General features: G+C 40.7%; 1 protein-coding gene across 1 annotated transcript in view; it reads right to left on the bottom strand.

Annotated features, from left to right (window-relative positions):
- Nucleotides 1-13,010, bottom strand: part of LOC123766897 (arf-GAP with dual PH domain-containing protein 1) — a 44,429-nt gene extending 31,419 nt beyond the window's left edge. The window contains 4 exon segments of the mRNA XM_069307474.1: nucleotides 40-116; nucleotides 118-154; nucleotides 7,554-7,665; nucleotides 12,694-13,010. Coding sequence (XP_069163575.1) covers nucleotides 40-116; nucleotides 118-154; nucleotides 7,554-7,665; nucleotides 12,694-12,775 — 308 coding nt within the window. The 5' untranslated portion in view covers nucleotides 12,776-13,010.
- Nucleotides 13,011-17,528: the final 4,518 nt, after the last annotated feature.

The following is a 17,528-nucleotide window of genomic DNA, read 5'->3' as shown; positions in this document are numbered from 1 at the left end:
ATTCAGGTACTTACTGTAAAAATTTCAGACAGTACTTACGGGGGATCTCCTGCTCGAGGTATTCTATAGCATGCAGGTACGTGGACTTCATATTTCTGCTTAGCTTGTTCGTTGCCTACCTGCGTCCATCATCTCCACTTGCTCATCATCCCATCTGTTGCAAGTTTTTGAAAAACTATAAGTCATTTTCAGTACAAATCATCGCATTAGTACAGTACTGCACTGTGCAAATCCTACATAGAACCCAACAGAATGTACAGTACAAATATGTATACAAAATGATATTTTAGGCCTAGGCAGAAATTTGTCCACATACTAGATTGTACAAAAAGTATTTGCATGAATAACACTTCTACAGAATATTATGTCTGAGAGTATTCTTTATTTTTAGGCACGCAATTTTTTGTAAGCCTCTGAAGACTATAATTGTTTGATATATCCTGAATGGCCTTCCTACAGTCCTAACTCCTCCTCATGGCATTAAACCTATTTACTAGCAAAGTTACCATTAACACACACTTATTTTCTCACTCTCTATGATGGCATTTGCAGAGTGCTCTCACAAGTTCACGTTCTGATATGATGGATATTCACAAAACCTTGTTAAATTAAATACAATGCCAACCATAGTTTGAACTATTCTCAATGGCACTCATATGGCTTCACCTCTTACATTGCACCTGTCTAAAAAACACGAACAGCGTTGAATGTAATGAAATGCCAATTTCTGGGTGAACCCCGGAGGCTCCCTGAAGCTACAGGGGGAGCGCTCCCATCACAAAACTTTACAAATGCAAACTGAAAAATGTGCTCTATGGTACAATGTGATATAGTATACGTATATTTTATATTTTGCATACAATAATTGTAAATCTGAATTCAAATTGAAGCAGGAAATAGCAAAAATATGCAAATATATCATACAGGCTCTTATACAACAGAATCTACATAGATGTATGCAATACAAGTGCATCATACAGTTTGTAATACTGCTGTACAGTAAAGTACACTCACTGTTAATTAGAGTACTAGCATGTAAAACAACCTGTTGTACAGCAACAGTGCCTTCATAGTCAAAACAAGGCCATCAACCAGTGTGTTTACACTGCGGCACCTACAGTCACATACTAGTAGGTCAATAGTCCCAGAGGCTTCAATACCCTTCAACCATATATACTGAATATTAATCTTCCAACATTTATACCAAGTAGTGAAACTGAAGCAGCACATTGCATTACTGACAATCACATTACAAACAGCTATATACCTTATACTGTACACTGTCTATATACTGCTACAGTACTCCAATACTGTACCACTTTTTGAGGCAGGAAGCTTGTTAGGATTATTGATGTCTCCCTAGCCAAGGGTGAGGGTTAGCTACGTGGTCACCCATTCACTTTCTGGCCTCCACTCCACTGTGCACTTTATACTTGAACTTATCTCCAGTATTTATGGAACTAATATTCAATAATATAACTACAGTATGGCATAAGGTTTCTCTAACACCCCAATAGTTCAGAATTTCATTTCTTCATTCAGCTGCATGGCATGTTAACAATTTGTACTTATTTATTACATCTCTCAGATAATCTATTTCACCATATTTCAGAACTCATTTATGCCTGTCATTCTACAAGAATTTTTAAATCACTTTTCATGGTTTACATTACACATTATTATTTAAACTGTCAACACTTCCTGCATGCATTGATTGTTATCCAGTTCATCAACATTAAAACATCAAATTTTCCTGAAATTGTCCAATTAAGTTTAAAACAGTGTTGCATCTCAAAAGTATTTTATCAATCACTGTACAGTACAGTACAGTACTTAAATACTATACAGTTAAATCAAACATGAAGAACAGAAGAAATTGGGCTTTAAGTGAATATGAAAACTTCTTTCTACTCCCATTGGACAGACTCATGCCAGGGTGACATTTTGTGATGGAGAATCATTTCAAGCATCCCTGTTGGGTCACACTGGTGCTAGGAGGCACAAGATTAAATTTCAATCACGCTCGGAGTGACCTTAAGAAGGTATACCTGCACATTTAAAAGCCCTACAAGGAATCACAGAAGCCACAAAGGGGATCATTCAGAAGAATGTGAGGTGGCTCAATGCAAAAGACCTCATGGTAGTTTGGGTGCATACTTCTGGTAGTGGTGGGAGGAAGTGATTAGACAGACCAACTAGTGATTAATGAGGGTGCTATCTGGCGGTCCTGTGATGCCAAATAGAGTCTGGTAAAGCTATCATAATAATGAATCTTCTCAAGGTTATTCCAGACTGAAATGATAATTTCCCCAGTACTGTACATCCCTAGCACTGGCATGATCTACCAAGATTATCTGGCAATATCTCTGTTGCTTCAGTGCAGAATGACCCCCTCCCCTCTGCCCTGAGTGTCATGATCCTGTCCAATGGAATCAGAACAAATCTTGCCTTGGTTAACATTCAAATAGAACTTCTCAGAGTGTGCACAAAAATAAAAATAAAAAATTAAAACCCATGCCAACACGTGCCAAGTGTCACAATTGCACTAGTCAATATTTCAAGCACATGGCAATAAAATAGGATGGGGTTGTACCATGTAAAATTCATACATGTGAGAGTCTACTGTACACATCAATGTTGAAATATGTTGCACAGTTAATATGAACTAGAACTGTTTAAAAGTAAAACACGGTTTTGTGTTACACATCAAGAGATAAAATACAATGTAAGAGTTTCTCTTAAGCTTAGAGAAAGTCGAAATGTAATACAAATATATTGTTCAGAAAAAGGATAATGTGAAAACCAAGAGTTTAAATATGGATTCACAGTCAAGACACCAAGGATGAGGATATACAGTGCCTCAGTTCTGTCAAGGACTGGGATATACATTGCCTCAGTACTGTCAAGGATGAGGATATACAGTACCTCAGTACTTGTCAAGGACAAGGATATACATACTGTACCCAGTGCAGGAGCTTTCTAACAACTTTACAATAGTGCTACACACACACACACACACACACACACACACACACACACACACACACACACACACACACACACACACACACACACACACACTTTCAATTAGACACAGATACATAAAACATCACCCACAACTCTGTGCTGGGGTAAAATACAAATTAAACACAGTACCTAACAGCTTGGTTTCTTATTCAAAACAGAATGAGTAATTGGTTGTATAATTCCACGATTGAGATACTGTTTATTTGTTATATATATATATACAGGGGTACATCGGTTTAAGAGTTTAATCCGTTCCTGGAGACAGCTCGTATTCCGAAAACTTGTAATCCGAAGCTAATTTCCCCATAAGAAATAATGGGAAATGAATTAATCCATTCCTGACTACCCAAAAACCTCACTTCAAACTAAATTTTATACCTAATTCATCTAATAAACCTACAAAACAATGTTCAAGTTATTACTTACCCTTGCTGATTACTGCTGTTGGTGTATGGAAGATGGTGAGGAGGAGGGAGGAGGAGGAGAGGTGTTACTGTTTGGAAGGGGAGTCTCTTTCCATTATAACATCAGGCAGTGAGGACTTCACTGGTGTGCACACACTGGCACGTTTTGCCTGCATACCACTAGGACCTGCTTGTGGCTCACTGCTTGCTTGTCGTACTAAGAATCTGTCTAAAGACACTTGTTTTTCCCTACATTTTAACACTTGTCTGTAGTAAGATATCACATTGTCATTTAAAAGGTCTATGCAATGGCCTGCTACAGCTTTATCTGGGTGAGTTTTCTCAACAAAGCTTTGCAGTTTTTCCCATACTTCACACATTTTCTTAATGAGGAAGGGACATCCTCTACTGCCTCTACTAACAACTATTTTCTTAAGTTGAACCTTACCACTGGCTTTCTTGGGACCCATGGCGAGATATATAATAACTTTTATGCTCAAATGGCCAAAAATCTGACAAAAAACTGTAAATCCTTGTGAAGAATTCAGTTGGGAGCGTCACTGGGCGCGAGGCCCTGGTAAACTGAAGTGCGATCTCCGTGCCACCACGTGCTAGTCGGCCTGTACGCGTATCAACACCCTCGCCTTCCGAGGCAAATTTTCCGAGCAAATCCTGCTCGTATTCCTGAAAAACTCGTATACAGGGAACACTCGTATTCCGAGGTACCACTGTATATATATACTGTGTATATATATGACTGTCAGACCATGGAGGAAGAATTGAAACAGGAATTTCCTCAAGTACTTTCGTATACATAGTAATACATCTTCAGAAGGAATCCTTCTTCCTTCTGAAGATGTATTCTTCATATATACTGTATACTGTAAATATATTTATTCTGGCCAACTGAGCTGTGAGTCACATGTCAGGCTGTGAGCAGCCATGTCTAACAGCCTGGTTGACCAGACCTGCCCACCAGGAGGCCTATCTTGAGGTTATCTTGAGATGATTTCGGACTTAGCGTCCCCGCAGCCCGGTCCTCGACCAGGCCTCCTTTTTGTTACACACCCCCAGGAAGCAGCTCGTAGCAGCTGTCTAACTCCCAGGTACGTATTTACTGCTAGGTGAACAGAGGCATCAGGGTAAAAGAAACTCTGCCCATTTGTTTCCGCCTCCACCTGGGATTGAACCCGGAACTTTAGGACTACAAATCCCGAGCGCTGTCCACTCAGCTGTCAGGCCCCTGTACGATGGTGAGAGACCAGGCCGTGGGGAACACTGATCCTTGGAACCAACACAAGATAAGGGATGTGTCCGTTCTCGATACCAAACATGATATACACTACTGTATATTCTAATACATTTATTTTGGATATATACTGTAGCTGTATCTTCTATGTATCATTATATACAATTATTTCTATATACGTATAAGGGAAAACACAGAGAACAATGATAGATGTTACCTTGATTTGGGGACACAAGCCAATACAGAAATACAGTACCTAAAATCTGAATACAACACAGATGGGTTTTTAATTTGTTGAGAACTTACCTTTCTTTAATTAATCATGTTTCTCCACATGGGAAGCTTGTTGAGCAATGCAAACATGTTTACAAAAAACAAACAAAAAAATATATCAGTGCTATGTTAGAGTATATTAGTTTGATGATTTTGAAGTCTCACCCTAAATTAACGCAACTTTTGTAACACTAATAAAACAGTTACACAGTTAACCCATTTCATTTTACAATCTAAGTTATCATGTTCACTATTCTGTGGCACCTTCATGGGGTTGGGCTGGCACTTGACCTTCAGTGGTGAGTGTGTATAAATGGCGAGTCCTCGGCACATTCTCATCCCATTGTGTGACAGTCAATGTCACACAATGGGATGAGAATGTCACACACAAGACAGTCAAAATATGATAACCAGGAATTACTAAAATATAGTTATGCCATGAAACAGTCTATTGCTAAATACTCTCGTTTAGCACAGTAATCAAGAATTACAACATACAGGTGAGTGTGCAGTATATGGAAAGCAAAATTTTGAACATGCCACATGTCACTTGCTAGGACAGGTGTCCTCATCCACCGTGGGCACTGTTTGCCAGCTAGGACCAGTACAAGTTTCCACACCTGACATGATAGCGATCTCTTCTGATAGTATCATCAACATCACCAAATCGAGCATTATTTGACTGCCCCCCCCACCAACCTGTACTATAATTGAGGGAAAGTTAAACATTGAAAAATTCCCAATACAGCCCAGAAAGACTAACAGAAAATACATTTACAGTATATACAATACTGTAGTCTCAAAACCTCCTCCAAGCAATACTGTACTTGAATATAATTTGTTACTGCCACTAGAGGGCATGGCAACTGTAAACACAGGTGCCTGATTAAAGGACCCGACTTTCGTCCCAAGGCTCCTTCAAGAGACACTGGGGGTAGATGAGAAGAGAGAGGGATCGGGAGTAACCAAGTGGCACAATCATAGAGCAGCTGTTCATGTACACCCAAGGTCTTCTTACATTATTGCACTTGGTCGCTTCCATAGAAAAAAATTAATCCCAGAAAAACTTCTCAAGAAGAATAAAGCAGGCAACCAGGAAGGGCAAGACGTATCTGTGCCACTGAACCAACCTCAGGATGCCACAGAAGGAGAACTGGGAGCCAAGAGAGCTAAAAAAAGACTGTGGCAGAACATACTTTAAAGAGGGAAGGCTGCCAGGAGGACAGGTGTTCCCAAGCCACAGCCTAAAAGCCTAAAACCCTACCACAACTACCACACCAGATGTTCCCATGCCACATGCCCAAAATGAAGGGGAAAGGGGGAACAGAAGAGAGTGAAGCACACCTCCCTCCACATCCCAACCTCATGGACAGAGCTGCTGGATTCAGTTTACAAAACTGCACAAGTAAGGTGCAAAAGATTGCCTTTAAACTCTGGCAAGCTGTCAGTAAGTGCTTTAACAACTATAAAAAAGTCAGAGGATACAAGTAAACAAAGGCTATTTACTAAAAGGCTCCTAAGGAAAAAAACGTTTGCAATATCAAATGAGGATAACCTCAATAATAACTTCTTATTGGTGTCAATTTTTGTAATCAATAATAACTTCTTAAAATTAGTGTCAATTTTTGTAACTTTGCTAAGTTTATTTTATTCTAAACATAGTCAATCTTTATTGAATCCTTATTTGTACTTGTCATCTGTATTCTACTTGTCTAATTACATTAATTCTTAGTTAATTTGTACTTGTTCCTATTTTACTTGCATTTTTTGCTATAGTTATTTTTATATCTAGAATTTATTTTGTAATTGCTCCTAATCTCATTGCATAAATAGCAATGAACATTTATGCATAAGGTTGCATAAATAGCAAACAGGCTATTTATCGTACTGTACTGTACAGTAAATTCAGTGTTGTGAAAATTGTTCAACAGAATGAATTACAGTATAATGATTAGATAATTGGCATTAGAAAAAATAATAAGAGAAAATTCTAATATAAAAGAGTCGAATAGAAAAGTGGGAGAAGTGAACTGTACGGAAGTTCCAAACAAGCATGAAAACATATGAAAATGTAATCAGGCAGCACTGAGCAACCACATGAATCCTAAAGACGAAGGAAAGAAACGAGAGAAAAAGAACTCGGCCAAGGAACCCAACAGAATATAGAAAGTAGACCAGTCAAAAAGGTATGAAAGAGGTGGAGGAAAATAGAATAAATATTGTGCATAATGATTCCTACACTAAAACAAGGAGTGTGTAGTTAAATGGAGCAGAGCAGCAGCAGTTGTTTTTATTCATTGCCAAGGAAACAGGTGTAACACTAAAAGCAACAAGACCTGAACAAGGGAAGAATTAAATATACCTGTACAACAGACAAATTTAATGCAGGACATTCTTTAAAATAAACACAATAAATTACATTTTAATTTTAAACCTTAAAAGTACTGGGTATTGTAATTCAGGAAAAATTTATTGAAAGAAAACTTTTACAATGTCTAAAAGCTGCACACAAACAAAATAAGTTTCCCAAATGAGAGAATTTCAGATGAACCTGTCTTAAGATTCTAACTTGTCAGAGGAACCTGTGTCAAGATACTTACTTGTCTAATTTGAGAGACTTCACTTTGGATACGTGTGTGCCTAATCTTCTGTGCCACGTGGCGCACGTTGTGCACAAAAATATTCCTATGTTGAACGACGCCCATTCTGGATCTGCAAGACAACGTGCATAATAAATATTTAAACCTTACAGTGTCTTGTAATGAACACACACCTACATAAAGGTCCCACAATTTGCAAAGTTATACAATTTTCATACAAAATTATGAGAAATTGTGGAATTTTGTTAAGAATACTTAGGATGCTGTAACTTATGGGGATATCTTTTGTAAATTGATCTAATGAAATCAGATTTCATCAGTTAGCTTCTATGTAATTAGGTAAACTAATGTGAAGGAGCATGATGAAGGAAGAAGCATGAGAAGGAACAAATGTGAAGGAGCATGATGTAACTATACAGGTTAACCACTACAACCAAATGCCAATCTTTCCAGCAGCCAAATAACAGAGAGAAGCTTGCCAATACAATTACTGTACTGAAGGCCAATGCTAACCAAAGCTTCCAAATCCATGCAAAGATGAAAAGATCTGTTGTAAATCCAAAGAATGAAGGCACATCCACCTTCATTGCCATCTGAATCAGAGGAAAACAAAAACAATCTTCTTTAAGCACATTTGAGACCCATCAAATGCAATCTCCCGTTGAGGACAAAATCTTTAGAAACTTTTTGAGGCACTATGACAAGGGCCTCAACACCACAACTGAAAGATCAGAAAAGCCTTTTCACCACCTGACAGAGGAGGTACTGCACCACCGGAGAACTGTGCAAGTGCAGCCGTAGAGTCGAGCCTTAAGGAAGAGATACAAAATGATGTAACATCGAAATTCACACAGTGATGACTCGCATCAATGTGTGAATTTCGATGTTAAAACATTTTGTATCTCTTCCATGGCACATCAACCATGGAGGCCAATGTCCATGTCCAACATAGTGACAGCTGGTAACAAAGCCCCAGCCAATGAGCCAACTGGAAACATTAATAAAGAACTTATAAATTGGAGCAATAAATCCTAAGAAAATGGGAAAATAGCAAAACAAGATAATCCAGAAGGTAAATCGAGTGAGTGGCACACGAATCTCGGACTGGTGAAGAAGCCTTGAGCCATAGCCATCCTGGAGGATACATGATGCATATTGAAATTCAGGCAACCCAGAAGATTCTGAGCATTGCAGCAGCTTATCATTGCAACACTGGAACATCTAAAATAATATGAAAACACCACTATTGAGACCTTACACATCCTGCCTTTTAATACAAGATCTTAACATTTGATGGTTCCCAAATAACGAACAGTCAAACATCAGGACACCTAGTATCTGTCTCTCTCTCTCCTCTCCTCTCCCCACTCCCAATGCAAATCTCTATATGTACATCCATTGAAGAATGTTGCCTTATAACTGTAGAATGAAAATGAAGGGAGGTACTATATACTGTATACCATAATATTTTCTTCGTGTTTACCTAAGGGCCACTATACCGTACTGAATTCCTAATGGCCTCAATGGGGACAGGAAGTCATTGGCTTATCAAAAATCCCCTATTGTTCCTGAGGATTTTTTCTATCTGGATTTTAAACTGAAGTGATGTCTTGGCATTTAAGGTTTCAGCAGGTTGGTGGCTCCACGTGTTTATAACCATATAGGTGAAAAAGCATGTCCCGTTTTCTGTCCTTCATTGTGGCTTGCTGACCTTGAAGTTGTTGCCCCCTTGTTAGTGTTACCTTTAACCTTTTAAAGAAGTGGTCTGGATCAATATCCTCCAAATTGTTTAATATTTTAAAGGTATCAATGAGATCAGCCCTGTCATGTTTGGTGGTTGTTAGCCCTGTGGCCCTCAACTATTCCTGGTATGAGAGTTGACTTACTTCTTGGATGATTTTTTATGCTCGTGTTGAACTCTCTCCAAAGAAGAGATTTTGAAGGTGAGGTCTGTATTAGCAAGGTTTTCACATCCTTTTGATGGTGAGGTCTGTACTGGTAACATTCATGTCTTTTTTATGGTGAAGTCTGTATTAGTAACTTTCATATCTTTTTTATGGTGAGGTCTGTACTGGCAATGTTTATGTCTTCTTTGATGGCGAGGTCTGTATTGGCAAGGTTCATTTACAAATGGGTGATATGTGTCTACACCTGGTGATTTGCACCAGCGTGTCTCGACATTTATCTTTATGATGAAATTTCTGATGCCACTGTCTTTGATTAATATCCTTGCAGGGATTGCATGTACAACAACCATTTCAGTGTCATTTATTGAGGGTCTAGATAGTACAGATGGGCTCGTTCTTGACTAACAATCGAGTATTCCGGGTTCAAATCCCAGCCGGGACAGAAATGGTTGTCTGCATTTCCTACTATTTATTTACTTATCACCTAATGCTCCTGTTTACCTAGCAGTAAGTAGGTACCCAGGATTTAGTCAGCTTGTTGAGGGTTGCATCATAAGGTCAGCACTTCGACATTTGGGAGGGGGGGGGGCTCAATATAAGCCTAAAATGTATACATACACGCTGGCTTTCTGTCCAACACTAAGGATTCTAATTATAAATTCATTCTGAGTGTATGTAATTAGACGAAAAGAACACTGAGTATTAAACACATTTGTGATTAGTTTGATAATATGTGCAATGCATTGGTTGTGCAACAGGCTAACTATAGCCTAGCTTAACCTTTTAAAAGTGTAGGAATTATATTAAGTGTAATATATTTGCTCCAAATTCTGAGAAGTTTCAATGTGCCTGTTAATTCCACATAACCTATTCTTAAGAATTCCACATTCCAAGAAGTTCTACACTAATCCTGTATGTGCTAATTGCCATTAATATCTCTTCCCAAGGGTACAGGATCAAGCAGGCCAGCCAACAGGTAACTTAACAAAGCGAGATGCTTGTAATATAAGCCATCAATAGTTACAACTGCACAAAAACATTTTCACAAGCTCCCTCAGTGAAAGCTCAGCTCCCTTATGGCTCACATTACTGGCTATCCACAAAGTCGTTTTAAAAGTAGTCACGAAACCTGACCTTGTACTGTAATTTACATATCAAACTTCTGATTTTTATTATACAGTAACATATCCTTCACAAGACGATTTACTCTTTGTAGTACGGTAAGTTATCCAAACAGGAAATGCTTCCGTAAAGAATTAATCAGTGAGATAACTGGCCCAAATGTGGCACTCTTTAAGCAAAAACTTCGTAAGTGTCAGAATGCTTTCGTTTAACAGGCCACATACAAGCAAAACTAAATGCTTAATTGTCCACTTCATGTTCTATTCCTAAAATGCACCTCAAATGATACCCCAACACTCCTATACATGAAAACCCAAGTAACAGTAGCATCATTACTCTACACAACCCAAGTAACAGTAGCATCATTACTCCCACACAACCCAAGTAACAGTAGCATTAATCTACACAACCCAAGTAACAGTAGCATCATTACTCTACACAACCCAAGTAACAGTAGCATCATTACTCCCACACAACCCAAGTAACAGTAGCATCATTACTCTACACAACCCAAGTAACAGTAGCATCATTACTCTCCACAACCCAAGTAACAGTAGCATCATTACTCTACACAACCCAAGTAACAGTAATATTATTACTCTACACAACCCAAGTAACAGTAGCATTATTACTCTACACAACCCAAGTAACAGTAGCATTATTACTCTACACAACCCAAGTAACAGTAGCATTATTACTCTACACAACCCAAGTAACAGTAGCATTATTACTCTACACAACCCAAGTAACAGTAGCATCATTACTCTACACAACCCAAGTAACAGTAGCATCATTACTCCCACACAACCCAAGTAACAGTAGCATCATTACTCTACACAACCCAAGTAACAGTAGCATCATTACTCTCCACAACCCAAGTAACAGTAGCATCATTACTCTACACAACCCAAGTAACAGTAGCATTATTACTCTACACAACCCAAGTAACAGTAGCATTATTAATCTACACAACCCAAGTAACAGTAGCATTAATCTACACAACCCAAGTAACAGTAGCATCATTACTCTACACAACCCAAGTAACAGTAGCATCATTACACAACCCAAGTAACAGTAGCATTATTACTCTACACAACCCAAGTAACAGTAGCATTATTACTCTACACAACCCAAGTAACAGTAGCATCATTACTCCAGGTAAAGGGTCCCTCCCACTACCTCCATGACACTGGGAGAGGCCCCTAGCACTGTGTGAGAGCAGGAAGGGTCCCTCCCACTACCTCCATGACACTGGGAGAGGCCCTAGCACTGTGGGAGAGCAGGAAGGGTCCCTCCCACTACCTCCATGACACTGGGAGAGGTCCTAGCACTGTGGGAGAGCAGGAAGGGTCCCTCCCACTACCCCCATGACACTGGGAGAGGCCCTAGCACTGTGGGAGAGCAGGAAGGGTCCCTCCCACTACCTCCATGACACTGGGAGAGGCCCTAGCACTGTGGGAGAGCAGGAAGGGTCCCTCCCACTACCTCCATGACACTGGGAGAGGTCCTAGCACTGTGGGAGAGCAGGAAGGGTCCCTCCCACTACCCCCATGACACTGGGAGAGGCCCTAGCACTGTGGGAGAGCAGGAAGGGTCCCTCCCACTACCTCCATGACACTGGGAGAGGCCCTAGCACTGTGGGAGAGCAGGAAGGGTCCCTCCCACTACCTCCATGACACTGGGAGAGGCCCCTAGCACTGTGGGAGAGCAGGAAGGGTCCCTCCCACTACCCCCATGACACTGGGAGAGGCCCTAGCACTGTGGGAGAGCAGGAAGGGTCCCTCCCACTACCTCCATGACACTGGGAGAGGCCCTAGCACTGTGGGAGAGCAGGAAGGGTTCCTCCCACTACCTCCATGACAGAGATGAACTGGGAGCCTGTCTGAGACGAGTGTGCGAGTCACTCCCAGTGCCTCCGTGGCACTGGGAGATGGCCCCCCATGGCACTCTAAAGAGGAGTAGAGAGACTCCCAGTGCCCGTGTGACACTAGACAGCGGGGCACTATAGGAGCCATGGCAGAACAGAAAGGCGTGAAGGCCACTCCCAGTGCCTGCCTGGCACTCTCCTCCTCCTCCTCCCCCTTAAACAGGGCAATCTCGTCCCTCCTTACTTTCGAAGCCACAGTCTGCGCACTGGGTGTTGCCCGACTGCTTCACCAGTTCAGTGATCCTGCGGGAGTTCCTGTCACTCATGGCTCGCACAACACGGCACTAGGACGGCACTGAGCCTCACTGGGGCACTGGCATATTTTCAGACTTAGCGGGAGAGGTGTTGCCTGTCGGGCTGGCCCGCGCCTGCTGCTGCTGCTGCTGCTGCTAGACCTCTCTCCTCGCTCTCTCGCTCTCTCTCTCACTCTCTCACTTCTCATGGACCTTCTCTCTCCCTCACAGGCCCCTCCGCGGGTTAATTATTTGTAAATCAAGCCTGAAATATTGTAATAAAGTTGTATAATAAGGTGATTAGTGAATATATAGCGAGTGGTCGCACCCTGGTGACGTCAGTGTCAGTTGCCAGCGATCGTTGTGTGGGGCGAATATATACATATATATATATGTATATCACTTTCTAGTTAACATTTTCACTTTATATATATATATATATATACAAGTTATAAGATATAAAACCTATACATTTTTCTCGAGATTCTTCCACTAATTTTGAGTTGTCACGGGGTGATTTGGTAGTGAAGTTTGTGTAGAGGAAGTTCCGAAAAGACTTGATGAAGCGACGGTCTGTGCAGTGATCACTGCTCTTCATAACTCATCACCATACAGCTCTATACACCGCAAACTATACTTGTATTCATCATATCTCACATATTACATACATATTGACCACATCGCATTAATTAAATTACATTGGGAGCAACGAAAATAAGTATATATATTTATGCTTGTATAGATATTGCACCTGTTTCTGTCAAAATTAAATGTGAAGTTAAATGAAATTAATGAGCTATTCTGAAATGCGGACTCGATGCTTTCTTTCCAGCTAGTGAGTCACGGACTACTGTCAGTGACTCGTCCGTGTCAAGGTGAGTCACTGCCTGTCAGTGACAGTCATGAAAATGCTGGCTGGAATGTAACCTTCTAGACTGTTAACACTTTGACACACTTCCTCACGAAACGCCGATTTAAACGATAAAGGCAAACTATAATAAAATCTGGTGACTTTTTTTTTTTAATTTTGCCCCGAGGGCGAGTTTATTGGGCAGTCACTCATCCTGTGAGTAGACACACCGCCATAGTGACAGTATTGGGCAGCGCCACTCATCCTGTGAGTGGACACACCGCCATAGTGACAGTATTGGGCAGCGCCACTCATCCTGTGAGTGGACACACCGCCATAATGACAGTAATGGGCAGCGCCACTCACCCTGTGAGTGGACACACCGCCATAATGACAGTAATGGGCAGCGCCACTCATCCTGTGAGTGGACACACCGCCATAATGACAGTAATGGGCAGCGCCACTCATCCTGTGAGTGGACACACCGCCATAGTGACAGTATTGGGCAGCGCCACTCATCCTGTGAGTGGACACACCGCCATAGTGACAGTATTGGGCAGCGCCACTCATCCTGTGAGTGGACACCGCCATAGCAGCATGTACAACACTCCCCAATAGGAAGAAAACCCGCTGGGTTGTTCATCCTATCACTTGTACCCAGACACAGCTGGGACTTGTTTAACAGTCTCAAGTGAACAGCTCCTCAAACTTGATTAACATCTGTCAACCCATAAAATCCTACGTTATCTTGTGGGTGCAAAATGGGGGAATCTTTTAAGAACAGTATCAATATTTGACAAATAGTGTTTTCCTAACTCAAACAATGTAGGGTTTATTATTCTACACATATTCCTAATGTCTCTCAGGTGTTCACATTCACGTAGATAGTAGTCAAGGCGGTGTCCGTCACTCTCACCACAGATTCTGCAAGTCCGCTGATCAACTGTTGTTTCCATTATTAATATACTAAACTGTGTAAAGGAGTACCTGACAGACTAAAAACAAAGAGGAACAGTCAAAAGAGGAGGTACTGACCTGGAGGGATGTGATAAATGGAGGTCCCACAAGGATCGGTCCTGGGGCCGTTGCTGTCTATATTTTATATGAATGACATCTATGCATATACCCGAGGGAGTGAACGTGTACACTGCTAATGTTTGCATATAACATAAAGCTAATGGGCAGTGTAATTTAGCGCGAGGACGGCAACCATCCTTACCAGCAGAGAGAGAGTAACCATTCATGAGAATGTTCTCATGATGTTGAAACCATCCTCGACGCTGCCTTAGAACAAGGGGGTTGTTAAGACAACACTGCCACCTGCTCACAATCTTTCTCGCGTAGGAAATAGCTCCTGGCTGCCTTGTATTTATGTATTTATTTATTTATTTATTTATTTATACATTTTTATCAACCTAGAAGGTGTACCACCTCTGGTGCAAGTGTAGGGACCCATGGCCTCGGAGAAGAGTTGTTACAGTCTTGTACAGCCACTAACACGCATAGCATTTCGGGCAGGTCCTTAATCCTAATTTTTCCCCGGAATACGACCCGCCAAATCGTATAACAACCCATTCACTGCTCGGTGAACAGAGGCTGGGGTGGTGCCCAGTCAATCCTCTTCGGCCAGTATACGAACCCAGGCCAAAGCGCTCGGGAAGCGTGCTTTACCACTACGCCACGGGGACCCTCATTAATTATAAAAAAATAGTAAGATAGAAATTCAATTTAATTTATATATATATTCATGGACTATAAAGATTTCTTTTGTGAAATATAAGAAATATTGTTTACGAAAGGTAAAGTTCCCGTCTACCTAAGAGTGACTATTTAATTCACATTTAGAGATGAATCTATCACAAATGTTACAAAAATGTGTATTACATACAAAATTATATACTACTAAAAATCTTAAGCAAATATCCCAAGTCATTTCTGGGGAGTGGATTGTTGTTGTTGTTATAGAATCAGCTACTCGGAACAAGTTTCAAGTAGCACGGGCTATGGTGAGCCCGTAGTGGACTTACCTGGCACAGGAGCGGGGCTATGGTGAGCCCGTAGTGGACTTACCTGGCACAGGAGCGGGGCAAGTAGCACGGGCTATGGTAAGCCCGTAGTGGACTTACCTGGCACAGGAGGAGGGGTGCTGTGTAGACGCGGGGGGGTGTGGGGGGGGGGAGTTTTCAGTTGCGTATATGCTTGGGGACCAGTCAAGCTTGTTTTCATTTGTGTTGCTCAAGTGGCCCCACAAAGTGAGGTGATTTAATGAAATAATTGTGCCCAAGATTACCACCAAGTGCCGTCGGGACGGTAGGGGGAAATAGCCTCGGCTACCATCGTCTTTTTGTACGGTCACTGTTGGTCGAGTGGTTAAGGTACCATCTACACCAGTTTCATTGTGCTCCTGGCTGTCTGGGTTCGAGTCACTTCTGGGGTGTGAAGTTTACAGTCATATATATATATATATATATATATATATATATATATATATATATATATATATATATATATATATATATATATATATATATACAACAATGATCACAAAAACACTGATCCAAGTATGCAGAATAACCACATATGAAAAATAGAAAATGCTTAACGCGTTTTCGGCTAATTCGCCTTCATCAGAGCAAAGTAGAATGATTCTACTTTGCTCTGATGAAGGCGAATTAGCCGAAAACGCGTTAAGCATTTTCTATTTTTCATATGTGGTTATTCTGCATATATATATATATATATATATATATATATATATATATATATATATATATATATATATATATATATATATATATATATATATATATATTCTTTGCTAATATTCTTCTTCTAATATTCTAATATTCTATTCTAATATTCTCTTCTAATATTCTTTGCCAAAGGACGGGAGGATGGCATGCAAGACACGGTGAGGTTAATGACATTATTAAGAGAAGCCTTACCACAGCCGGTTGTCCAGCAGAGAGAGAGCCCCGTTACCTAATGTCCCGCAACTCTGATGAGCCTGTCGGTCGCCCAGACGAAATTACGGTGAACCCCTGGAAGAATGGTAGACAGTTGGTGTGGGACTACACTTGCGTTTCAACTTTAGCCAATACCTATGTTGACTTCAGTGCTACACAAGCAGGAGGAGCTGCCAATCACCGGGAAGCGGCCAAGTCACGTAAATACAGAGACCTTGAGCACCACTACAATTTTGTCCCCATTGCCTCAGAGACACTTGGTGCCTGGGGTAAAAGTGCTGCTAGCTTTTGAAGGAGTTGGGGGTCTAAGCTAATGGAAACAACTAGAGACTCTAGAGCTGCCAGTTTTCTTTTTCAGCGCCTTAGTGTGGCAATCCAGAGAGGAAATGCTCACTACATCCATGGTTCCTGTCCGCCATCTGAGGAGCTGGAGGAGCTGTTCAACTTGTGACAAGCAGCCTTGTACCCTGCATGTAATCAATATTGTAACTTTTTTTGTGTAATGACATTTTCAAATAAAGTTAGATAAATATACACACTTAACAAAAGAATAGGGGTGGTAGGAGAAGAAAATATCAAAGTGTTCAGTGAGGATCCACAAGGTCTTCTCTGAGTACTCTTTATTTTCTTCTCCGAGGCTATGGGTCCCTGCACTTGCACCAGAGGTGGTACCCCTTATATATATATATATATATATATATATATATATATATATATATATATATATATATATATATATATATGTATAATATATATATATATATATATATATATATATATATATATATATATATATATATATGTAACAATGTAAAACACACACACACACACACACAGAGACAGTAGTAACTAGAACTCAACGGGATCATGAGAAAGATGGACCGCCTTCCTCTGGTGCAAGGAGGGGCAGTACCCGCTGGGTCCTCTGTTCTCTCCCCAGGGTTGGGAAGGAGTTGTTGTTGTTGTTATA

The sequence above is a fragment of the Procambarus clarkii genome, chromosome 60 (genome assembly GCF_040958095.1).
Source record: "Procambarus clarkii isolate CNS0578487 chromosome 60, FALCON_Pclarkii_2.0, whole genome shotgun sequence".
NCBI classification, from domain to species: Eukaryota; Metazoa; Arthropoda; class Malacostraca; order Decapoda; family Cambaridae; genus Procambarus; species Procambarus clarkii.
This window is presented reverse-complemented; position numbering and strand designations above follow the sequence as displayed.